Source organism: Diplotaxodon limnothrissa, linkage group LG17 (assembly GCF_057381915.1).
Source record: "Diplotaxodon limnothrissa isolate DT_005_m linkage group LG17, D_limnothrissa_male_GT1.1, whole genome shotgun sequence".
In the NCBI taxonomy this organism is placed as follows: domain Eukaryota; kingdom Metazoa; phylum Chordata; class Actinopteri; order Cichliformes; family Cichlidae; genus Diplotaxodon; species Diplotaxodon limnothrissa.
Window position 1 is genome coordinate 32,322,473 of NC_140612.1, and position 26,000 is coordinate 32,348,472.

The 26,000-nt window shown below is 38.7% G+C and overlaps 1 protein-coding gene across 5 annotated transcripts in view; it reads right to left on the reverse strand.

The window, feature by feature from the left end:
• Positions 1-26,000, reverse strand: part of ptpn12 (protein tyrosine phosphatase non-receptor type 12) — a 52,455-nt gene that overhangs the window by 21,119 nt on the left and 5,336 nt on the right. For all 5 annotated transcript variants that reach the window (XM_085375825.1, XM_085375824.1, XM_085375821.1 and 2 more), the window contains exons 2-10: positions 6,731-6,839; positions 5,147-5,223; positions 4,905-5,000; positions 3,312-3,350; positions 2,941-3,012; positions 2,759-2,818; positions 1,796-1,938; positions 960-1,026; positions 797-874 (exon numbers count right to left, since the gene is read on the reverse strand). In XM_085375825.1, the coding sequence (XP_085231951.1) occupies positions 797-874; positions 960-1,026; positions 1,796-1,938; positions 2,759-2,818; positions 2,941-3,012; positions 3,312-3,350; positions 4,905-5,000; positions 5,147-5,223; positions 6,731-6,839 (741 nt within the window). The remainder of the gene's footprint in view (positions 1-796; positions 875-959; positions 1,027-1,795; positions 1,939-2,758; positions 2,819-2,940; positions 3,013-3,311; positions 3,351-4,904; positions 5,001-5,146; positions 5,224-6,730; positions 6,840-26,000) is intronic.

A 26,000-nucleotide genomic window follows, 5' to 3' on the forward strand; every position in this document is an offset into this window, starting at 1 on the left:
TTTAATTACCTCCTGCCTGCGGCACTCTACCTAAGTGCCACTTCTCATCTAAACCGAACAGATTATTTCCCACGACCGAGTATTAGGGCCACATTAAGAAAAATATTTAAAAATTGTGTGCATTTTGAGAAAAAAGTCAAAATGTGGAGATTACAGTTGCCAATGCCACGGCTCATATACATTCTACAAAACGCCTTGTGTAGACGAGTCAGTGAAACTAACTGATCAGCTGTCCTATCGCCTCTTGTGATTCCACTAGTATCCTTTCACCTGCCCATTTCATTTTGGACAAATCTGGCCAAGTCCTCCAACTTTGTGTTTGCTTTTTTTTTCTTCAGTGTTCTTTTACTTATCACACCACTGTGTTTATGTGCTAAAAGAGAAATTACTTCCTTTTAAATGAAACCAAGTACGATCTCGCTAACTCAGCGACACAAGGCATTTTGTAGAGGGTATAGCAGCCGTGGCAGTTTGTCTTGAAACACCTGTAATCTCCATATTTTGACTTTATTTTCAAAATGTAAATGTTTTTCTTTAAGTGGCTCTAATACTCCTACATAATTTCCAGTAACGAGAACACATCTAATACAGAAAAACCCTATATATAAAAAGGGTGTTATATATGACGACGTCTCGAGTTCGTGACCTCAGGGCCATGGTTGTGCGTGGCAGCAGTAAAGCTTCTGAGGACTGATTAGCATTTCTGTGCTGGTATGGAACAAGTAAATAAATGATTGCTCTGCATAAACATCCGTTTCATTAATTTACATCTGTAATGAAAGCTAAGGCAACAAACCTTGGTTTGAACAGCCGAGTGTCGCTGTGTCCTCATCTCTTGGATCAACCGGAATACATTAAAATCTTCTGGAATTTTCTTTACAACGTTAAAAGAGAATTAAAAGAAATGTTAAAATCGATCTAATGTGTACATTTGCACAGGTAAGTGTGTGTTGACATACCCCGGCTTTGAGGAGGTTCCATGTGTAGTCAATAGCACAGATAGCTCCTGTCCTCCCACAGCCTGCACTGTGATTAGTGGAAACACACACATATACACAAATAAGCTTTTGTTGTATCGGTGCACTAGATAACTAGATTTCTATTACTGAGAAGCATCTGCTCTTTTTGTATGTTGTTTGCATGTGTGTAATAACACCTCATCCAGACAGGAAGGAGACAGGAGCCTCACAGAAGCACACACACACACACACACACACACACACAAAAAAAAAAAAAAAAAAAAAAAAAAAAAATCATAAAAAGTGATCTCACGCTGTCAGCAAGCATTCTGCTACTATAAAGAGTACCGTTTCTCCACACAAACAGCGCACATCAACCCACACAAAGCATCTTAACAGATGCAGAGATGCAGCTTTAAGTCCTGCTGTGTAACAGAGGAACCAGGAAATGTCCTCAGGCTGCTCATTATAGCTCATTACACACACATGGAGACGAGTGTGTGCATTGTGTGTACACCCATGCATGTGCGCAGCAGAAAGCTAGAAACTGTGGGCTTGTAATTATTCTGCTTTTGTTTACACTCAAGTTGATAACTTTACCATTTAAGCTTCTTACTGTACTATACTGATAATATTTACATTTGTAGCCTAGAACTTTCTGTCAAGTCTCCAGCTTCAGTAAATTGGGTAAAACCTGCTTTGTTTAAGGCAATTAAGCATTTTACATGAATCCATTTTTAGAAATTTCATATATTTCACATATTAGCTGAATTTCACCAAAACAACAAAAACATTAAAACTCAATTTCAGCTAAGAGTAGATGCATGCATAACTACCTGCAGTGTACACATATTGGGACATCATTGTTCTCTTGGTATTCTCTCATCAGCCCAATCATATCCAAAATGGAATCAAATGATGAGGGGACGTCATGATCTGGCCAGTTCATATAATGGAACTGCGTTATCCTACGGGATTCCTGCAGGAAAACAAACGTTGATAACTGAGTGGAGAGTCAGATGAAAGCTGGTTCAGTGGTGAAGGAGTGAAACTATGATATGCCATGAACAATGTTGCCAAACTGAATCTTTAAAAAAAAAAAAAACTTTATTGACACACAGTTTAAGTATAATCCCACCCCATGGACCTCCAACTTGTACACAAAGGAAATCGTTTTTCACACTAACCCAAACAGCTCTCTCCAGATGCATCTGTAGTCTGCAGTATTCAAGCCTGAAGACGGTGCATCAGATCTGGAGCATGACCAGTTGTTTTATTTTTGTTTGGATGTTTTTAAAAAAAAAAAAAAAAAAAAAAAAAAAAAATCCCTCACACACACAAAAAAAACCCTAAACAAACAAATAGAAAAAAAACAAGAGTGCAGCGTGACTGTCTGACTGTCTATGCAGACCTGTCAGGATATTGCACTGCAACAGCCTGAGACGTCTGAAGGATGTTTGTGGTCATTCAGCACAAACGGGAATTTTTTAATGCACCAATCGTCCTGCGTGCAACATTTGGCTCCTGGTCAAATGGCTCCTTTTTCCTCAAACTCAAATTTAAAGGTTGGCGTTTAGATGCATGCAAGCAGTTGAAGGGGGACTTTGGGTTTATGGCTGCAAAAAGAAAGCCTAATTGTATTTGTTGGAAAACATGTGGATATGAAGTTTATTTGTAGGCAATCTTGTCGCTATTGTGATAGGCTGTAGCGTTATCTGAAAGTTAACACTTACTTTAGACTGGTTTCTTGATAAACTACATTAGGTATTAATGAAGAGGTCTCGAGAGAAAGCACTTACATTTTCATACTGTGCTGTCAAAGTCCTGATGAAGTAGTCTGTTCTGGCCTGCTCCGATTCCTAGAAAACAAAAACATGTGAGAAAAGAGGCAGTCCCAAAACGCAGACCTGCTACGTGCACTCGTCTCACACTCACACACACACACACACAGAGCTGTATCATCACAGATTTGTCTACTTACATAGGAGATTCTGAAAGGGCCAAAGCTCATAGGCTGCTCCCCCTGCATCGGGAAATACCGCTCACACTTTTTCTAACCAGAGAAGAAAAGTTAGCTTTGGCTGAGAACAAAATACGAGACAGACACCACAGCTTCCTGTGAACACACACTTTCAGATTCAAAATAAACAATTAATGTGACATGTAGAACATAGATGGTGACAAATATAAGTGACTAATTATGTGCTTACTATAGCCATACGTGCAAGCAATATAGAGCTCAAAATAAGTGATCAGTGTGAATTCACATCGTCTCTTTCCACAAACATTTTTTTTTATTAGAAAAAAGAAAAGCAGTTGTGATTTTACATGTGCAAAAATCTGCACACTTACTCTTCCCATCTCAAACTCTCGACAAGCCATCACAATAACCTGCGAAGACACAAAAAGGAAGGATTACAATATAAACATTTAAGCTCTCAAAACTAAAAACGCAGATTTTTATTCATTCCTGCGTGCTTAGATTTAAAAGAGTTAGAGAAACTAAGCAGAGCATCCTTCACGTTTGATCGCACATTTCCATGCAGCTGCATTTCAGCTTTGATCCTACAGGAGTAATTATCAAAGCTGCAGACTCATCCCTCTTCATAGCACTAGTTAAACCTAATCATAGCCCTCCTCCCTCTTCTCATCTTTGTCCATCTGGTTACAGCATAAGCACTCTCCATCTGCCTCTTAATTCCTGACGACACAATTAAATATTTATTTTGAGTATCTTCATTATTACAGTCTTACTTCGTACACTTAATTTATTTAACCGCCACTAATGTCAACATTTTTTCTCCAATTTGTGTGATGACGCAAACCTTTTGTTCTTCCAAATCTGCACTCTTGGAAAGAGTAAGCGCTCATTTAAAAGAAAACAAATAAACAAAAAAAGGAGAATTACATTTTACATTAAAAAAAAGAAAAAAAAAAGTCTTCTGTTAGCTGCGGCTAGTTCTTGCAGCATTTTGCAAAAACACATTAGGTAATAAACCCTCTCTTCCTCTTCAGCCACCCTGCTAACAAAAGATCCCCCGGCAGCACAGCAGTTTTTATGCTTTTTGTGGCTAGCTTGCCAAATACTTGCACTGTTAAGGTGCCATTTCCAGCTCTTGCAGCACCACCTCTCCCTTGCTATTGTGCTCTTCTAGTGGTCACTCGCAGTACTGCACCAAAACAGTCAACGCAACACCCCGAAGCGTTTTTCCCCCCCTCATAGAGCTCGATTACTAAAAAGACATCTTTAAACTATTGAACTGAACTGCTTTACCATTCCCGTTATAGAATATAACCTAACCTTAACCTTATATATTGTAACCCTTACAGAGCCTAGAAAGGTTTGTTTCGAGCAAGCCGACTCGCTCAGAGACTAGTATAGCATCATATTCGACAGTACTATTTACTGATTTAAGAATCCAACATTCTGATATATCAGCTGATATTTTGTATTTATGTGTGACATGTGTAGTTATTTTTTTGCTTGTTTATGCTCTGCTCAGACAACTTCGCCCTCTGGTGGACAAACTTCAACAAGAAGGTTGAAGGGTGTTTCTTTGATCTCTTCATCACTTTTTAAAATATTTTATTTATTATATATTATAAATACCATTATTTATAAATTGGCAAATAACCAGGTTCTAGTTTTAAAGACTTTTTAATTCCATTTAAATCCTCAGTAGATAAAAGTTTACATTGCTGAAATTGGATCAAATCACTGCAAAGAAGCCAATAATCAGATATCCAGTCTATTAATGAAGACGGGAAGAAAAAACCCCCATCAAGTGCATCCAAACTGTACATCAGACTTTTCCTGCTCTCTTTACCTTCAACGTTTTAGCTCAAAAACAGCACTTAGATACACGATTCAATTGTTCACAATGAGAAAAACAAAAAAAATATCCCCATCCATTGACTTCCAGTCTTCTAGTAAGGAAAACTCACAGCAACATTGTATTCCCAGATCATCCTCCAGAAGTCGATGACAGTGTTCGGCAGTGGACCCTGAGTTGCAATATAGGCCTCTGGGCCATCCATACCCTGAAAGCAGAGAAAACATGTTCACCGATCAATTATATTAACACATTCAGCGAGGATTAATCACATGACTCAGTACACTATAAGAACTTTTCCACTAAACTGTAAACAACATGCCAGAGAACATGGTAAAGTAACCTGACATTTACCTTAATGAAGTTAGCATTGATGTAATCTGTGTCCTGATTGGTTGTTTTTAGCTTCAGCTTCACTCTACTGTGATCAACTGGGGAGGAAATGGAAAGAAATATTTTCTCTATTAAAACATTTTCTTCTTATTGAAACAAAAATAAACAAAAAATGAATGAGGATATAAGTGGGAACAAGTAAAATATGTGATATAATGGACACAGTATTATCCTCCATTTTTATGTACAGTGCGTGTGTGTGCATACACATCTGTCACAGATGAACCAGTTTTTCCTTTGCCTTGTCAGCAACCCATTCACTAAAAGCCTTAATGAATGAATGGACAGAGGAGAAAAGCAGGATAATGGTATAAAAAGTAGGACAGATGTTGGATCACGTAAGCTTCCCCCGAGGTTATTATTAAGTACCGCAAGACCTCTGTGTAGGAAACCATTGCATGACCTACGGCAGCTGTAGCTGCTATAAATGGATCTCTAAATATACTTTGTTATTTCCTAAATTTCATTCATTTAACCAAGTAGTTAGAATAAAACCCTCAAAGTAAACACGAGCAGGTGACAATATCTAAAAAGATATTTGACATTTGTTGGGGCTGTTACCAGCTTTAACTGAACACCGTTTTCTCTGGTGTACAGTGACCTTTAAAGCTGAGCTGATATGTGCGTGACGCTTATAAGCTGCTCGTCATGCAGGGAGCAAAGTTTCATATAGATTATATTGTCAGGCAACACTTCTGATCAAAACGCCAAGTGAAAGCAGGTGCGTTTATTGCTGTGAATCAACTACAGTCATGAAAAAGATGCAGAATGATAAGCTAGTGCAGCACATTTGGCCTTGATCTATGCATATATGTGCGCATACATAAAGGCCAGATGTGCATTTTGATAAACAAGATGCCAACCGGAAGGAGTAAAGCAAAAATCAGATATTTTTACCTACTCATAGGCAGCACACAACCACCAAAACCTACAACAATGCTAAACATTAGGCTCCATTTAAATCCTTGTTTATAGCAGCATTGTAGCGTAGCAAGGAGGCACATTAATGCAAAGGCCAGGTGTGACCAAAAAGTTCCCATAAAAATCAAAAGTTAATTTCTTGTGCACCTCCAATTCTCCTCCCACTTTTCAGAGTTAACTAGGTAAGTAGCATCTGAAGGTTTGGGCATACCAAATTACCAGAATTTGCCCATTTTGTCCCCTTTGTCCTCCCCATGTCTTCTTAGTATGAAGAAGCCTTGTCTATTAATTTTTGATTGAATACATTGAAAGTTGAAAAAAAAAAAAAAAACAAGAGAAATTTGAACTAACTAAATCACGTGGAAGCTATGAGATAAATTATGCCACTCTAAGCTAAAGAAAAAAAGTTGGCATCTTTACATACCAACCCCAACTTTTATCCTGTTTTCTTAAAAGAAAGTGGATAAATCAGCAGTGGCTCCATTCACCGAGTTGCCAGTATAACATACAAGAAAGGTACATCAAAAACTAACATGCCATAAATTTTTGTTAGTTTCACCTGTTTCTGATAAGTTCAAATGTGTCCTGTGGGAAAGAATCTTTCATCTGTGGAACATGACTTACATGGCAGTATATCTTTATATCTGTTCTTCTTCACATTCTCCTCTCTCTCCCCTATGTTGGTCGGGTAGATCTTCTCTGTCCGGTATTTGGTAGATAACCGTCGTAACCGCTAAAAACAAACAAGAGAACAGGACATAGACTGTAAAACACTGCTTTTCTCTTTAGCAGTTAGACATTTACCATGTGAAGTGGTTAAAAGTATAAACTGGTCTTCAAATAGAAGAACTCAAACATTGATTATTGTATTATTATATGATAAGACAGCAGGGTCAATCAGTGATACAAGTCAGACACAAATCAGCCTATCAACATCAGTATCACTCAAGAGAGAAAACTGGTGAGCTCGAATGAGAAAGCAAGCACTAGACAACAGCGCTAAAACCCCCAACACAAAACAAAAAAATAGAACTTACAGATGATGGTTAATAGACAGTGTTCAGTGCTCCCAACATACTCTTTCTTTAGACTGTCAACCGGGGTATATACCCGGCAACTCATTTCAGCATTTTCATTTTTAGTTTTTATCTGTCTGAGAGAAGACCACCCACAATTCACATATTCGTGGGAAATAACCTCGCTCTTGTTGTGAAAGTTTAATTGTTGATAACCAGCCCACATTCCAGATCAAGGCACCAAAAACTGGTTTGCTAGCACGTTGCCTGTAGATCGTATGGAAGATGCTGAACTGTCTGCCAATGCTTGCCTTCTACCTGCCTACTAATACTAACCAGGCCTTCAAAGTAAAAAAGTCTCGATTTAACGCTGCAATCAACACATTTCATTCTTATTCTGAAGGCCACCCGTCACGTGTCACACTTTTCACATTCTCACCACCACTTGACGAGTAGTTGCCAAGTCACTGAGGACAAGTCTGCATTTTTCATGCAAACTACAGGCAACGGCAGCAACCACAGCAATTGCAAAGAGGTTCTCAGTGTACCAGCATTTCTCTTTGTGACCAATTTTACATAGTGACTGCGAGTTCCCCAGGTGTTCACCAGTAATGATCAAGGCACATACTTTTCCAAAGAAGGGATTCGTGAGATTCCCGTGGTTGCCGGTAGGTAGCATAACAACAGCAGTGGCTGCAATGACTTTAGACATGCTCGCAAAAGTATGGGTCGACTATCGTAGGACATATACCATGCGTCCAGAGGGGTACACATCAAGCACTTGTAAACACTGCAATATATTCAGCCACATATTTTAACCTTTACTGCAAGCTTTTAGGTCCACAACTTGTTTCCGTCAGCTCCACTCCAAGCCCGAGTGCGTGCAAGGAGCTGAAAAGGTTGGATCCGTGCATCCTTGTTCATTTAAGAAAGCATGTTTGCCTCCTTTCGTTGCATCCACTCGCGCCAGACGGAAACTAAATCGGTGGGAAACATGTTTCACTTCAGTGTTTGTCTTAGCTTAGATACAAGCAGGTTATTCCCATTTATAAACACAGAAATGCTATTTTATCAGTCCTTCTACGCTGACATCACTATTAATACCATTACACCACAGTCTAACACACGAACTCCCAGTCCTCTCTGTGTGACAGTGCATAAAGTTAAGTGTGTCCAAATCTAATAGTGGCTGACACTGATGAAGACACACTCAGTTAATGGGAAATGGGAAGAGCACAAGTACGTGGGTCTCTTGTGTGACAGCAGGCCAGAGCTTAGCTAGCTGTCCTTGAACACTGCAGGCAAGGATGAGGATATCTTTACAAAAGGAGAACACTATATTTTCTTCTGTTTACTCGTGTAACTACAGTCATTATGTGTTGGGCTTCGGGCGTTTACAAAATGAAGGTGACCTACACTCAACACCGAAAGCGCCATTTGTGGCCACAGAAGACTGAGCTAAAAAAAAAAAAAAAAAAAAAGCAGCTTAATACACTATAAAATGACTTTTCAATGAGTCTCTTTATTGTCAAGACAACTGCTACTGTGATAGAAAATGACATCAGGAAGAGGAAAAAATTTTAATTTAAAGAACCACATTTTATTAAGCCTATTCTGAATCCTTTGTTTTTTTTAAATCTTCATTCTGGTCTTGAGTTTAACAGTGAAAGTCTAAAGAAACTTCAAAAGCACAGCAAAACTTTTGTACCATTATAAAACTCTTGCTGCTGAAGTTAGATAGCATTCGCATGGTGTCACTCTCAAGGGCCTTAAAAAAAAGAAGATATTTCTGAAGTCCGTTTAATCTCTTTCCTCTTGGTTATTCAGACATTGAGGAAATTAGGAATCTTTCTCTCTCTAAGTCTGAGAAAGTCGGCGTGGGCGTTCAGGCTTCTGGAGCCTCGTGTGAAAAATGGTCCCACCTCTTCTCTCTGGCTTTCCTCCTGTTACTGTAGCACGGCACTGCACACCCCAACTCCTTGTGTTTCTTCCTCGTTTCACTTTTGTAACAACTACAGTGCTAGTGGACATATTAGCATTGAATAAATGTGACATTTCAACAAAAAAAAAAAAAAAAAAAAGACTATACTTGATTTTTCAAAATCTACAATGCTTACAGAAGTATTAGATAGTGGTTTCTGTGCATCAGTTTTTTCTTCACTCGTAAATAATTAAAGCATTTCTGACTTCCAGAAAGTTGTCTTTTGAATCTTTTTATATTTTCTGAGCACAGCACACAAGAATCCCCCCAATGACATGATCAGTTTTTCAAAATTTAATTTTATGAACTGACGGAGAGAAAAGGAGCGCGAAACAGAGACCGTGGGCGGCAACACAGCTGTGCATGTGTGTGAGAGTGTGTGTGTGTGTGGTAATAGCGTTAGAGCTCCTCTGGCCTCATGTGAATTACATTTGCAACAGAGGTCTGCTTCTGTGTTGGGCCACAGCCCGGGCAGACATGCACACAAACACACTCTCACATAGACACATACACAAAACGAGTAGAGAAGTCAGGCAGTAATGATGATAAGTAGCTTCCCTTTGTAGCCCCTTTTCTTTCATTTACAGGAAACCCGGGGAATCAAATTCATTTTCCCATTAAATCCTGTGGATTTAGACATTCGGTGGCACCTGGCGTACAGATTTTTGCCCCCTTAATCACCCATTTTAATCTTGAATGACAGAATATATTATCTGCCAGTTAGGACAAACCAAGCAGTAACAGCAGCTACACTCAAAATTTCTGCAAAATTAACTCTAGGGCAGGGGTGTGCAGCATAAGGCCTAAGGGCCAGAATCAGCCTGACACAGACTCAATATCGGCCCACTGTATGACTTTGGAAAATGTATTTTTTAGGTGGATAGTTCTGGTATCTTCTGTTTTACAGTTACAAGACAGTCTGGGCAATGAGCTACTTACTCTATAAGCCCAGGGAGACAAGCTGATAGATTTTTTTAATTTACTACAGCAGTATTTCTTTATCATGTAGAAAAACTGAGATGTAATGTTGAAATTACAAGTCTTCTTTTTCTTTAAATATATCTGAGGGATAGAATGTGTAGTTAAACTTTGAGTTTTTACTCCAGTGAATAGCTTTGCATCGTTCACAGTTCGATGTAACTCAATCTTATTCTGTGAGATGATAAAAGGTCCTTAGTTCACTCACTGTCTACCATGCTGCTATAAGGCAACCCTATCGTTAAGCAATCTTCTTATGATAGACACAAAAAAGGTGTTTTTTGGACAGCAAGTGGGCGGGGCTTCTTGATTAGATTTTAAGGATACCTGTTCAATGACATAACGCAGAGCCAAAAGTAGTAAAACCTGCCTGAAACTAAGTGTCAAGAGCAATCTGAAACTTGAGCTTTTAGCTAACAAGGATTAGCAACACACAAATGTACTATAATAACAATCATAAACATTTGTAACTGATACGTTTTAGTATCCCAGGTTTCACACAGTCACTGATAACAAATCTGTAAATTATACTGATGTTCTTAAATATAATTAAAAGCATGTATGCAAAACCAGTAGTTCTAAGTCATGAATGCACCATAGAGCGCTATCTTCAGCATCACTGACAGCGCCTTTATTTATCACTTGTTAATCTGCTGATAGAGCAGGGCTGACTTGTCTGTGGAGTGTCACTTACAACAATTACAGGAATGGCAACTAGGAACTGCTTCCAAATTGTCTACTCCATCAAAATATATGCCTTTAAATGTATCAGTTCCTTTAATCAACGCTAGCATATTTTCTGAGAAGTTGTGCAACAATGGATGTAAACTCAGCATGGCCTTTTTTTTTTTCCTGTCTTGACCACAGAGACAACTGAAAAGGAATTAATGAAACAACCAACAAAAGATCAACCCTATAAAGGCACTTGTGTCAATATCAGTCCTTAGTTATAATTACTAATATTATTACCAGTTAAAACCACTTGTTTAATTGAAAGCCTATGTGATTTAAGGTAGAGTAAAAAGATACCTCTATAATATTAGAAGATTAGATGAAGAAAATGTTAACAGTACTCCAATCAGTCCTGTGAAAAGCTGAGCTCACACCCGCACGGCTTCCATAGTAATTAAGAGGTTAAGTGGCAGCTATGTGTTGCTAATCAAATATACCTGATTAATTGACAAACTTGTCAATTAAGGCAAAAGTTTCATTTGCAGTTTGTAGGTCTGGGGCATTCTGGTGGGTTAACATCTTGCCACAATCTTCTTAGGAGGAGATGTTCCAGAAAATTCCCCACAAGATTAGACAATGCTCAGAGAAATTGGAAAAAACAAAACAAACAAACAAAAAGCCCCAAGTGCTACATCTCACACTCACACTCTGCAGGCCTCGATTAGCTTGTTAAATGTTGAAGTTCACCCCAGTATAATTAAAAACAGCTTGAACAAGAATAGCTTGTTCGGAAGGGTTGAAAAGGGGAAGTCTCTTCTTATTATAAAAACAAAACGAAACATAGCAACACAGTTTAGGTTTGCAAAGTTGCATCTGAACAAACCACAAGACTCCTGGAACAATGACCTTTTACAGACCAGACCAAAGTGGAGATGTTTGGTCATACTGCGCAGCACCATGTTTGGTAAAAACCAAACAGCATATCTGCACAAACAACTCATACCAACTATAGAGCACGGCGGTGGAGGGGAGATGATTTGGGCTTATTTTTCCAGCCACAGGACGTGCGCACCTCGCAGTCACACTGTCGACCGTGAACTCCTCTGTAAACTATTCTAGAGTCTAGACTGAGAACACCAGTTCAAAAGCTAAAGCTTAAATCAAGATTGTATCATGCCACAGGACAACGTTCTCAAGCACATCAACAAATCTACAACAGAACGGCTGACGAAGAAAAGAATCAGGATGTTTCAATGGTCCAGTCAAAGTCAAGACTTCAACCTGACTGAAATGCTGTGGTGGGACCTTAAGAGAGCTGTGCATAAATAAATGGCTGTAAACCTCAATGAACTACAACACAGTAAAAAAGCGTGAGCCAAACTTCTTCCACCAATGATGTGAGACACTCATAAAATCATATGATTATTGTTTCAATCAATTTCAATCAAAAGGCAATTTGTGCAAAATATTTAAGCTCAGAAAACGGAGTAAGCTGAAAAAAACAAAAACAAAACAACTCTTGAGCTTTTTGTTTCTTTTACACATAAACTACAGATGTGGCAGTTTAGGAAATTTCAAAACAGCCATAACTCTCCATGATTTATGTTTACTGTGAGAGATATGTGTTTGCACCGTTTACATATTTCTTTTGTCGTTCAAACTAAGCATGTTTCTTTCACTGTCATTTATCACTCAGTATCATTACAGATTAACAAAAAAAAATACTGCTTTACCTTTACTTGTCCTAAATTTTATTTCCAATTATTCTTACATAAAACACAGAGATACACCAAAGCATGTGTGTCCTCTCACAAATAATTTCAATGTCTGAAGAATTGAAGAGTGTGACGTTTATAAAACAAACTAACAAGAGAAGTGAAGTGTAAGAAAATTCGAGTGAAAAAAAGAGGAGATCAGAGCTTGCGTATTTCAGATAAAGGAGAAAAAGTGATCTGAGGTCAAATATAAAAAGAAAGCGGAGGCAGCAGGAAAAGATGGGGGGAGAAAGGGGAAGCAAAGGACAAGGAGAGAGTCGAGGCTTTCAAGAGGCTCATGATAACTAAGCTAATGGGTTCTTTTATTGTTGTGTCCGACGTTTATTCACAAGCTCCCGTTGTACTCCGTCGCTTCATACTAGCGTCTGTTCTGAATGGAGAAGGTGGGGGCGAAGAAAAGTAAATATCCCTGTTTCTATTGGGATTCAAGTGCACTCCTCTATTCAAGTCTTGTTTGTTATCTAGCAGACGGTGGATGTATCGTTTCTGCCAAAGAGCACCTCTGGGTGGGAGAAATTAAGCAGGAAAAAATAAATAAAGAGAATTTTGATTTATTGTAACAGTAATAAATATAAATTCAACAGAGAATAATCCATTTACTACCACATTTAAAGAAATGAGAACCAGGATTCAGCGCTATTTGATATATCCCTTAAAATGAATCAGCTGTTAAATAAACTTCATGCAAACTTAAGAGTTTCAGCAGTTCTGTACTGATTTCATCCCAGCTGATCACAACAATGACTGGTGGCAATTTTAAACCAAGAAATACAACTGCCTATAACTCTTCTACCCTCAGGAAAGATGTCAGCACAATGAAAAACACAGGTACCCAACACCACAGGAAACTGCTGTGTTCTCGGAAAAACTTGTGACAGGTCCTGTGGTTTTCACACCCTTAAAGTCATCACATCATTCTCGTGTACAAAGTTGAAATTTTAAAATCACGTAATGCTTTCAATACATTTCTGTTTTAGCTTCTGCCTTTTTCTTAAAAAAAAAAAAAAAAATTAAAATAAATTGATCACCTACTATGACATTTACGTGCTCTGATTGTTTAGGCGCCACTCACCAAGAGGTGCCAGCTAGCAAAACCTTCACCTGCAGATGTTCGAAGAACAGTAATTTTATAGCAATCTACTTTAGTGGGATTGCCATGAAAAATAACAGTAGTAGACTTCTCAAAAGCTCGAGATGCATGGAAACGTGTGTTTCCTCTTGCAGCCAACAACAGAACATCTGATGTACTTTGGTTTACAGTTAGAAAAGCACCTCTGGCCTTGAAGTGCCACATTGTTGTTTGTTAAACTAATTGGGGATGAAGCACATCTGTTAAGAAATGATGTAGATCAGTCACATGAGAAAAGAGCACTGCAAATGGGGCAATTCAGCTGCATTTCAAAGTAATTAAACAGTAATTGCACCTCTTGAATCGAAGTTATTAGTTTGCACTCTAATCACATGTTTATTGTTTCATTTTAAATTTACTGTGGTGGTGTACAGAGGCAAAAATTGCGTCAGTGTCCACACACTTATGGCCCTAACCACCAAAAAATAAATTATCCCCCCCAAACCACTTATACAGGAAAGAAAACCACAGGCAGAATACATGTGAGTAATATGAACAATTTCTAGGCAAGACCACATTGAAACCACTGGATGGTTGTGGCTCTGACTGCAAATGGATGTATCTTGAAACCTTACCTAACAAAAGCTCATTAGCATTTATTTGAAGACAACTGTCGAATTGCTCCAATATCTACAGGGCTCCAATTTCCTCCATTTTATCATGTTCTTTTGGTGCAATAAAATAAACTTCAGAGCAATAAATGTTTTTTTTTCTTTTTTTGCACATTTATCATTGTTACCATACTACTCATTATTTTTCTAGTTTTCCCAGCATTCACATGTCTCCCGTTGCTCAGTTTCCTTACGTACTCTGTTTCTACCTTCTGTTACCGGTAATGTCCGTTTCTATCACTTTCTTATTTCCCATCAGTCTGAGAAGTTAAACAGTGTGAATGAGCTGGCCAATTTCCTGTGAACGCTTGACTTCCACTGCCATGCACACGCAGGGCGGTGCCCCCAGCAGCCCAGGGCTGACTTCACAGACCCTCTTGAGGGTGTGACTGAATCACATGTGCTCAGAGACACATTTCTTCACAATGACTTGGCCTAAATGGCTTAAAGATGCCAGGGCAGTTACTGGGATGAGAAGCAGACTGAGGAAGTATAAATATTAAGAAAATGATGTTTTTTAAAAAAATGCCAACAGAGATCATGATGGAGACGGAAAGAGTGCTTTAGATGTAGTTGTTAGTGGATCTAACCTACTTTCTGTTTCCTGGCTGAACAAGTCAGAATCAATGTACTTCCCTGGTACACTGAATAATTCACACACATACATAGAGGCAAGCACATTCTGTTTCTTCAACTCTTCTTCAGCTGATTGGCAGAAAATAAGCTCTTCCTGCTACAGCAAAGGGGAGAAGGTTTTTGAATGTGTGTGGCCAGGAAATGCGGTTATTGAGCGCTACTGGCAGAGAGGCAGCACTGACGGTCACCTTCCATGCAAACACACATACACACACGCCAAAATAGGTCACTCCTCACAATGTTCTCAGAAAAATCCATCTCCCGCGTTGCGAGCATGCAGGGAAAAGATGCACTGCTACAGCATGGAGACTAAAAGGGTCTGTGTGAGTTTGTTGCTGTGCTTCCCTCACTCAGACAATTCAATCAGCCTGATCTGTGTGCTCTGCCTTTCTTTCACTGTGGCATTAATGTCCCCGATCAGTAAAAGGCTGCACAAGTGCAAAGTCATATTCAGTTATAAAGAAAGATGTGGCTAAGACAAAGCAACAACCGCAGAAATATTAAAGGAACAGCTTGACATTTTGTGAAAATATACCGTCTCCGTCTCACTGACTTTCTTACCAAGAAGATCATTACTAAGCTAATGGCTTTAGCCGAAGCTAAAAGCCAACCCCTAATATAAAACAGCATGTTGATGTTTTATATACAAGCTTTTATATTCAAGTTTTTCTTTGAATAAAAAAAAAAAAAAATGAATAGAAAACACTTTGTGAGTTTTGCCCCAACTTTTTTTCATGTTAATAATAGTGCTGTCAAAATTAACACTTTAACGCGGATTAAGCCGTCATCACGATTAACTCGATACAAAAAACTTTTCACGGTATTGGCGCATCTTGGGTGCAGAATGACTCAAAATTCCTGAAATGTTTCTGTCAACGCATTTCGGGCAGTTTGTCCAAGTAGAGTTACCTTTCCACATGCGCAAATGGGCAGTTGATCTAGTAGTGACGGGCAGCTGAACCAATCAACTCAATTTGAAGGAGGATAAACGCAGATTGGCCCTCCAGGGCTCTAGAGTGCGACCAAATTTTTCAGTGGTGCGACTAAAAAAAAATAAAAAATATTTGGTTGCACCTGTGCGACCAACTGTTCGGGTAGCAAAAAAAAAAAAAAAAAAAAAAAAAAATCTGCAACATTCCCTGTGGTCAACAACAGACACACATTATGCCCCTATCGTGGACTAAACCAATCTGAGATAGTCAGGGGTGGGACCTCTCTGATTGGCCTTGGTCCAATTGAAAGTGCAGGTGGAAGTGGGAGGTGAGTAGCTTGAATAAAGCGATATCAATTCATTAAATCCTGAATCGACTTTTAAACATAACTGTGTTTTGCCAGAAACGCCAGATTCTCAGATTAAAGCTCACAAAACCATTTCAACAACAACCAAACAGCAAATGAGAGCAGGTACACGGATTCCACACAAAGACGTAAACACAGAGGACCGACGCATCAGAATCAGCTTTGTCTTTCTCGGCTTTCTCAACCGACGGCCCGTAGACGGACACGCTGTCGGAGCTTAGCGATCCTGATGCGTCCGGTCCACGCTGTGATTACGTCTTTTTGCGCTGATTCTGAGCTGCAGGTTTTGTCTCTCTCCAACCAAAATCCACCGAGCCAGCAGCAAAAGAAGCAGCAAACTGCGCTTCACATTTGATCAATGTCGTCATGAATTTTGCTGTTTTGCTTCCACGACTATTAAAATCACACTTCATGCACAGCTAGCTCTCTCTCTCTCTCTCTCTGTACTTCAAGAACAGTTTTCCGTCTCCAATCTCCGTCTCCGTCCATTCTGGCCCGTCTCCGTCTCCGGGACTTTGAAAACCAGAATCGAATGGATTATAGAAATCAGTGATGATACCCAGCCCTAGTGAGCAGCCTAGGCACGACAGAAGTGGATGTAGCTGTAATAGGAAAAGAACTATTGCTAACTTTTCTGTTAAGTTAAGGCCTGATCCTTCTGAAATTCATAGCCAGTGCTCTGACACGGTGTCATCAATCTTTGAATGCTGAAAAAGCACAGTGTATCCAGAAAAACACATTATATTATATAAATTATTATAAAATTTGTGTACGCCTAACTTTTGTGCCGTACCGGTACGCCCATGGCAAAAAGTTAGTCTAGAGCCCTGCCCTCTCTATGGGAAATTTGAGCATTAAAAAAAAAAAATAACAAGACGGAACAGTTGACCGACAAAGTATTATGCACATTGTGCAGGAAGGAATTTTCTTTTCACCGAAGCACTTCCAGCTTAAAATATCACATTGACACGATGTATAGGTTAGCCGGGGATGCTGCTAGCACTTTGGCTAACGCGTCACCCAGCTTGCAACCAGCCACTCACGGAGCATCAGTAAGTCTACCTCGGACATATTGACTGACACAGTGCCAAGTGGATTGCAACAACCTGCGACCTATTAATATTGTTGAGAACACGCGCTTTACATAGCTTTGGTTCCTCGTTTCAAGGACTTGAAGTGCCCATTATTCTGTTAACACTACATTAATAAAAAAGCAGCGGTAATTATAATGTTTGCTACTCATGTCCAACATGAACATTATCAATCATTATTAGCCACAGCTGCTAGCTGCTACCTTAATGACAACTTAACAAAAAGGCTAATGTGGCTATCAGGTTGCTGTTAACTGTTAAATGGCTGGTTAACGTTTATTTCACTGTTGTTGAGATAAGACCTTTGCTGGCTTCTCAAAATATCTCACATTGAGATGTTTAGTGTTGAAAATGACAACTTCAGCTGGAAGTGAGGGGAGTGGCTGCCTATCTGCAGTGCTACTATGTGTTGTGCATCTACTGTGGGAGGCAAAGACGGCACTGTTGACACAGTTACAAATGAGTGTCTAATCCTTTATTAATTTGTTAGTATTGATTAGTATAAGAGTATTGATTTTTTTTTTTTTTAAAACAAACCTTGTCAAGATAAGTATTTTTGCCGTTGCCATTTTCAAACCAGATGAATGGCTGAGAAGCTGCAAGCTCACTGTCTAAAGATTTGTGACTGACAAGTCATTAGCCAACAAGCATACTCTGGACAGCCCCCCTTATTCCTTGAGTGACTATAATTTACACAGTGGCCATTATGTTGTATTCAGCATTACTTGAAATTAGTGAATGAGCGCATCAAGTAATCAGCAGTCTTTTTCCAAGCACAGGAGTCACCATTAAAAGGATGACTTCAGTGCTGGTTTCACTTTTCAGACCCAGAACCAATTTCTGTTTGTTATGCTACTATGAGATGAGCTCATTTCAAAACTGCAACAATTAAATTATTAACTGTGTGGTTGATCAGATATAACAATTTCTTCATTTCAAAGGCAAAAACATCTATTATTCCCTGGTTTCATCGTCTTAAAATTGACAATATACAGCTTTTGTTTTAAAAAGCTCAAATAGGCTTATTCAACCACCACCTTTATCTCAGAAACTATCTATTGGTATTTTTTAACATTTTATACTCTAGGCCAGGGGTCGGCAACCTGCGACTCCGGAGCCGCATGCGGCTCTTTAGTCCTTATAGTGCGGCTCCGCGTGGTTTGGGAAAATAAATTAGAAGTATTTAGCTGAAGTGTATTTTACTTATGTTAGTTCTTTTTTAACTTGAAAAAAAAAAAAAATATTCTATTATTTTTTCATCGCTCAAAATAAGCGCCACACTCGCGGAAGCCAGTGTACCACAACGGCTCACAACAGTTTTTGTTTGCTACATGGATCATTTTAGTTCTGCTGGGTGTCTTTCCTTTTGTTATATTTCTTAAAGAGTTCAAAATGTGTTAATTACATAAATAAAATTTAATTTTCTCTGTAGCACTTCATGGATTTCATAAGCAACACACCTTAGTTGTTCACACAAAGCATAAAGGTAAAAAAAAACAATATATACAGTGTTATCTTCATTTTAGATGTCAAAAAGTATTTGTGGCTCCAGTGTTTTCTTTTGCGTGGAAACTGGGTCCAAATGGCTCTTTGGGTGTTAAAGGTTGCTGACCCCTGCTCTAGGCAATTCACAGAGGAAAATAAGTAGATTAAAACAACATTTCAAAAGCCAAAATACTAGTTGTCACCATTTCCCATATTAATAATGGGGAATGGCAGCAAAAACCACATCACCTAACTATTCAGCTGCTACTTAAAACTAAATACAGTGGTCCCTCGCTATAACGCGGTTCACCTTTCGTGGGGGTTTACACAATTTTTTTTTAGACCATTATCAATCAATCAATCTTGTTCCGTGTCTCCTGTACAGTACAGAATGCGTTAGGCTTGTCAAATTTACATAAATCTTTGATCGCAGTGTGACTCTGAAGTGCTGTACTGTATGTTTGTAAGTTTTCTCCCCAACAAACACAACAATGTCAATGAACCGTTTTGCACAGTCAGAAGGCACCTGCGGGTGCCTTTGGTTTGATTATACAAGAGAGAAAAGTGTGAAAATGTTCATGCCTGTCTGAGAAAAGCATATAAAGTGTGTAGTGAGGGGCTTTACAGTCTTAAAACATCTATAATAATTGTAAAAAATAAAGTTGGCTACTTTGCGGATTTCACATATCGTGGGTTAGTTTTAGAACGCAACTCCCGCGATAAACAAGGGACCACTGTAACTGAATTTCTGTGGATGTTTTGCAGTCAAAGTAATAAAAACTCAGCTTTCAGAGAATAAGTGAGCATGTCAGGTCCCTGCTATTAGTTGTATAGTTAAACAGAGCTTATAAATCATGCTCATTAACAGAGGAAATAACATCAAACCACACCCTGAGCACTGGAATGAGTCAGGGGTTCGGACCTCAATGTCAAAGATCTCAACAAAGATAACGTCAAACAACTTAGCATGAGAAACCAAGTTCAACATACGCTCTCATATGCACAGTGCACTCATTTACACTTGAAGGCAACTGGCCAATATAGGTCAGTGGAGCACTGACAGAATCAGTGCATAAACAATCACACAATGAAAAACAGTGGTGCGACAAGAGTGACTTTTAGTGACACAAAGCAGAATGATTTTTTTCAGTTGCCATTGGGCCTTCCTTTTTTCCTGTCACACTTTCATTTTCAGTTCTAATGTATCTGACTGAATAAGTGGGGTATACCGTGCTTTTGCAAAGGTCCATCATGACGATGCACAAGCATCATGTAATGTTAAAGGAATCTCAAGTAAATATTTTGTAACCATATATGCGATTCTAACTTGTACATGCAGTTAAAATGATTGAAATGGACTGCGGGAAGCACCTGTGCTGAACTGAGCACACATTTAAAACCACCATTACTCCTGAGTGCCCACTTCCTTTGGGACCGCGAATGCCACCCATGCATGTACAGTACAGAGATCATTGTAGACAGACATGCACCAAAACAAACTCACACTTCTTCCTCCAATTTAATGAGTCACCGTGTTAGTGGCTTTGTGATGTCAAAAGACAAAACAAAAGTGACCAAACAAAATAAAAGCAGAAGCGGAAGGAAAAGAGACTGGAATACAGTTGGACAACCCAATGAAGGAAGTGGAAAATTAAATAGTCGAAAGACAACTTTTGAATGTAGAAAGATTTCCTGAACAAGTGTTTAGATGTTTAGCTGGTTCATGCACATTTTAATGGCAAAAAAAACCCTGGGAGACAAACCTTCAATAAATATGTAATTAAAGGAAAAAACAGAATGAACAGAATGGTTAAATTACAACTTTCAGCTCTTGGTTAAGTGTATTCAAAATGAACACTTAATGGCCCCCTCAGCTCATATTCTGTCCTGAACAGGGTCTTTTAGCTCCTCCATCCTTTCTTCTTATTGGCTGCCCCTCACAAACAAGATTTGAACAGGAGATGGGTGGGGCTTTGTGCTCACAGCCACAGTTTTGTGCCTGACATATATGACCATATTAGGGTCTGAAGCTGAGTGAGAGTGAACTTAATTATCAGCATGACCTCTCCCTCTGCCTTTAATCTATTCTGTTTCTCTAAAAGTAATCTGAAATTTAACCAAATTCTTAAGATTATTAGATAATAAAAAATTAAAAGAAAAAAAAAACCCCACATCATTGTGAAGGAAAGTGATAATGAAATAATTCACACCAAAAAGCAATGAGATCAGGTACATTTGTAGAGTCCAAACACAACCACATGCACGCATAAATGGTTTGCATTTACCGGTATCGGCTTGTTGGTAGTTTCCCACCCTGGATCAAAGCTTACAGCAGGAAGCAGATGTGAACAGACCTCATAATCCCAATCATCTGGGACAGGGGCTCATTGTGTGTTTCGTGTGTGCTTGGTGCCTATGTGCACGTATTAATCAGCTCCCTGCTCAGATACTGTATTCACTCTCTATATTAAAGGTCAAGCTGCTGACCAAATCTGCACTTTGCTGTGCGATTCTGTGGATTAAGATGACATTTTGGATATGATATTAATAACGATAATGAAATGCAGGATTATTTTCTTCCATAACACACTATACATCAGCAGGGCAGAAGCAGGATAGGTGTGAGTGCAGGTAAACGAATGTGGGTGAGGTGCTATGAACGATATGACTCGTCCCCATTTCCTTTCACGTTAGTCACACATTGCACACACAGGTCATCATTTCCTGAGTATTTCACTGTGTTGGTCCCTTATCTTGATCATTTAAGATGTTCTGGGTTGTTGGTGGGTAAGCTAGCTTTTATACACACACACACACACACACACACACAGCAAAAATATTGCGTTACATCTTCTGAGAAACACCCAGCTTAGAGGCAAAAGGCTCTTTTTTGGGTTAAGCCACGGAAAAAGGGCGGTTGAGAACGAAGGAGGCTTGTGACACGACAAGAAATTGGGAAGTCTTGTTTCTTGTTGTAGTAACATAAGGCGGGCTGATGGCGATTGCCACACAGACAAAAACAGCAGCAGACCCCTGCTGTGTAACCCTCTTTGACCCATTCGCACAAACAGGCTTATAAAAGTTAATTTACAGCAGCCATTTGAAAACTTCTTACCAAGAAAGTGCAAACAAATCAATTTAAATGTGTTAATTACCTTTTTTACAATATTGTTAAATGATTACTTAAATATTTGAGATTTTTGTGACATTTCTCTCCAAGTACCTGTAACTTTTAATTATTTAATATTTTCAACTATTTGTTCATTAAAAATAAACACCAGTGTGCAGTTGTAGATTTGCAGTAGCCAGTTGTGGACTTAAAATATTATGCATGTTCTGTCATTCAGTGCTGTGCTATAATTATTATGTTTACAGCTCAGTTGCTCCAGTGGCATTTTATTTATATTCAAGTTAAAATAGCACAGCTGTAACACTATAAGCGACACAGGACAGTTGGGTTAGCGATCTTGGTGGAGAATTTGCATGGCTGATGCTCAAGCCCAAGTAATCACTCACTTGTATTTCTAATGCAAGAGTAATGTTTTAACCTTCAGCATTGTGTGTGGACTTCACTAGTGCCTACTATGCCTGGTGTATTATTGGTTAGTTATGTCACCCGCCTGTTAGTATATTTTATTTGCATTTTGTGCTTTATATTTGTATTTATTATTGCTCTTAACTCATTCTGTGAAGCACTTTGGCATACCTGTGGTTTTTTAAATGTGCTATATAAATAAAATTTTATTGTAATGAATGATTGTTTCAGTATTAACATTAAGATTGTAAAACTTAAAAAAATAATCATCTTCCTTAATTTCTGAGTTCTCTAAACTTGGGATTTACAGTGTACATGCACTCTGTGGATTAAAAGAAAATTGCCTTGGCTTTGGCAGAGAATATGTGTACTGGATTGTGTAGACATATCTATAAGGTAATCAAGTCAGGTTATCAGTTAATGGTGAGACAACATTGGCAAAAAAATGCCTTTTGACAATATAATCAAAGCAAAAAACAGACCACATGTCAAATAACAAAGAAGCTCTTTTACGCAAGTTTAAGAAACCACTGCTAAACAGCCGTCGTAAACAACAGCATCGGAAAGTAGCACCTGATAAGATAAACCAGTTGTATCACTCATTCTTTTCTGCTATAAATGGTAGAAAGACCATTTAAAATTATCTGTACCTACATGATGGAGCCCAGCAGACTCTACATTGAACCGGCAGTAGACTGGTACAAAAAGGAGACTGGTTAATGGCCTCACTTCCAAAAGTTTTCCAGGAGAAAAAATATATATTTTGGTATTCAACAAATTTTTAAAAAAGGAAGAAAAGCATTTTATCACACAGGGTTGAGTAGGCAACCCACATGCCATAAAGTTGAGGCCTGGCTTTGATTCGGCCCCATAGCCATTTACTGCATGTCTGCCCCCAGGGCTTTCTCCCAGATTTCCCATCTTCTCTACATCATCTGATCAAACAAAAGCTGCAAATAACCCCCAAAATGTATATATAAATATTTAAAATATTGACACCAGTCTTAAACCTTGGGTTAAGGCCACAGACGACATAAAAGATGGACATAGACATTGTGATGTCACCTGCCAGTGTTTCCACCACAATCACCAATGATCACTTTCTAGAAGCCAGATGTTACCTTAAATGGATAAAATGGAGTGCTAATTTATCAGCTAACACTAGTTAGCTTGGTGTATTCATACATAACCCAGGTGCAACAGAGAGACATGCATATTGACTAAATAGTGCTACGTAACAGACTAATAAAATACCTGAATTTCACTCAATAAAACTAAAGCAAATTTCTTGGATGTTCTGTACCACACAACAACCCATAATAATGAGATACTCCATTAAAAATGCTTCCAAAGGCTTCAACAAAACACACTTAGTGAAATGTTTAATGTCTAATAGTTGTGGATGAGGTCTTGCAGACTGAGCAGGACACCTGGCAATCAGCATAGCCATACTCCTAACACAATTATCCAGGTGGATTAGCTTTAAAAAATTAATTTAAAAAAAATCCACCCCACTTGGATATTGGATCCGGTTGGATATTTTATTAATAGGAGAGTCTGTGGAGACTGAATAAGTGTTGCCAGTCTCAGGATGGCACCTTAAGGAAAGAGTTTCTGCCATTTTCACCGAGGTAACCCCTTTGTTAAGACTGATGGGCCATTTGTTGTTAACATTTATATAACTTATCAGGCCAGTGTTTTCTCTTTCTCTCTCAAAAAGAAGTCACACTGTGCAAATACCTGCTGAAGAATTTGTGTGTTTGTGTGTGGGGGTTATACATAAGCAAAAAAGGCTTTCAGATTCTACACTTAATATGCGAACACACACAAACAGACATATACACACTTCACATAAGGGAAAGCCCCCTCGGTGACACTGGAAATTGTTGCCACACACAATCATAAACCCACACAAACACACACGCATTGTCACATCTCCTTTTTTTCGTCTCCTTGCTGAGCGTTTAATGTCTGTGGCCTGATGAGCACTATAGAGAAGCATGTGTGTCTGCACTTTTTCACTTTCTTTGATGTGCTCTTTCAGAGTAATCTGCTTGCAGGAAAGAAAACACACACAGAGAGAGGCTGAACTCCAATTTCTAAACCCCGTCTAGACTACAAAATTAAGTCCAGTGTTCCCAAAACAGGTACATGTGTTTTTATGAGAGTGTATTTAGAAATAATATCACCCCAACACAGTCCATAACTCACACTTCAACTTTTTCCTTGTACTGAGAGGAGACTAACAGACTTCCAGTAGTGTAAGAAGCTCTGGTTTAATTCTGCACAACTGATGTCTGACAGCATTTGGAGACGCAATGTTACCGAGGACAGCTCTGCAAAAATCCATGCATATGACCCCATGAGGCATTTGGATCAAACTGTTCACTAAATGTTTTATCAGGCTGCATGGTGGCCCAGTGCCCTATAACACGGAGGTCACAAGCTAAACCCCTGTAGCTTCTATGACAATCAACCTGCCTTGAGCTAAACTATATTCTATAATCAGACTTTCTCACCAAGTGTAGTCAAAGTGCAACTGTTGTCTGTACAGAGGTCACGTAATGGGTAAATGCGCTTGGGAAAAAAAAAAAAAAAGCTACTCACAGCAAAGCCCATTCAAATGTCTTCCTTTCCCTTTAAACCCAAATGAAAAATACTTTCAATTAGAATTTTTGATTGGCTGATTAAAAAGGAAGTAAAGTGGAGGCACTACTTTAAATAGGATCCTTCCTCTGCCCACAGGAAGTTACATATAAAAACTAAATCGTCTCCAGGAAGCCAGTGAGAGCTTACCATGTAGAAGTTGAGCTCATTTCACCACGCCAGATTGTGAGTCAGTGATGCAACTTTAGTCACAGCATTATTTATGACACAGCTATTTCCAGGTAACTGACTGATTATTACAATCTAAGGATCAAGTCATAGCAGCAAAACAGAAGCGATCTGATTTTAAATGTGAATACTAAAACATTGACCTTGTCAAGGGGGCGGTCATGGTGTAAAATAAATAACTAAGTAAATAAATAAATAAATATTAAATTAATTAAATTAAATTAAGGTGCTCTTCAATTCACTTTTAGTTCAACAGATGAGCAGCTTGCTAGCATTGTGTGATATTAAGCCTTGAGTTAAAGCAAGGCCAAAGCAGGTCTGTGATCTTCTCCAGCCTATGCAGCCAAAACATTTTGCCATATGTTTAACATATATGCAACATATTCGTTGCAATAATTTGTTAATTTTAAGGTACAAGGTGATGGGTAACATAGGTGCTGCCAAACATAGATTGTATAAAGAAGATGGTAGTAGGTCTGAAAAGTGAAAGCAATAATAACTGCTTTTTAATAGTCAGCAGAGGGAGATCTGCTGGTTTCAAAAATACTTCCAAAATTACAGACGTTTATGGGAAAGTGGTCCATGCTTCCTTGCTTTTTGACCTCTAAGCTGTAAGCACTTTCCTGATGACTTTATGGGCTTAATCTCAAGTTCTGGGTCATACCGACTAAAACACGAGGCACCATCATGGGTCATGGGACTTCACTAACCAATTGGTAACATTATTTTAATCTTTTATTTACAGTCTATGTCATCAGCGTGTGAATGGGTTGTGAAATTAAGTTAGACATGTTAAAGGGATTTTTTCCCATTTCTCTTTCAAAGCCTTTTCTGCATTGTAGTTAAAATGA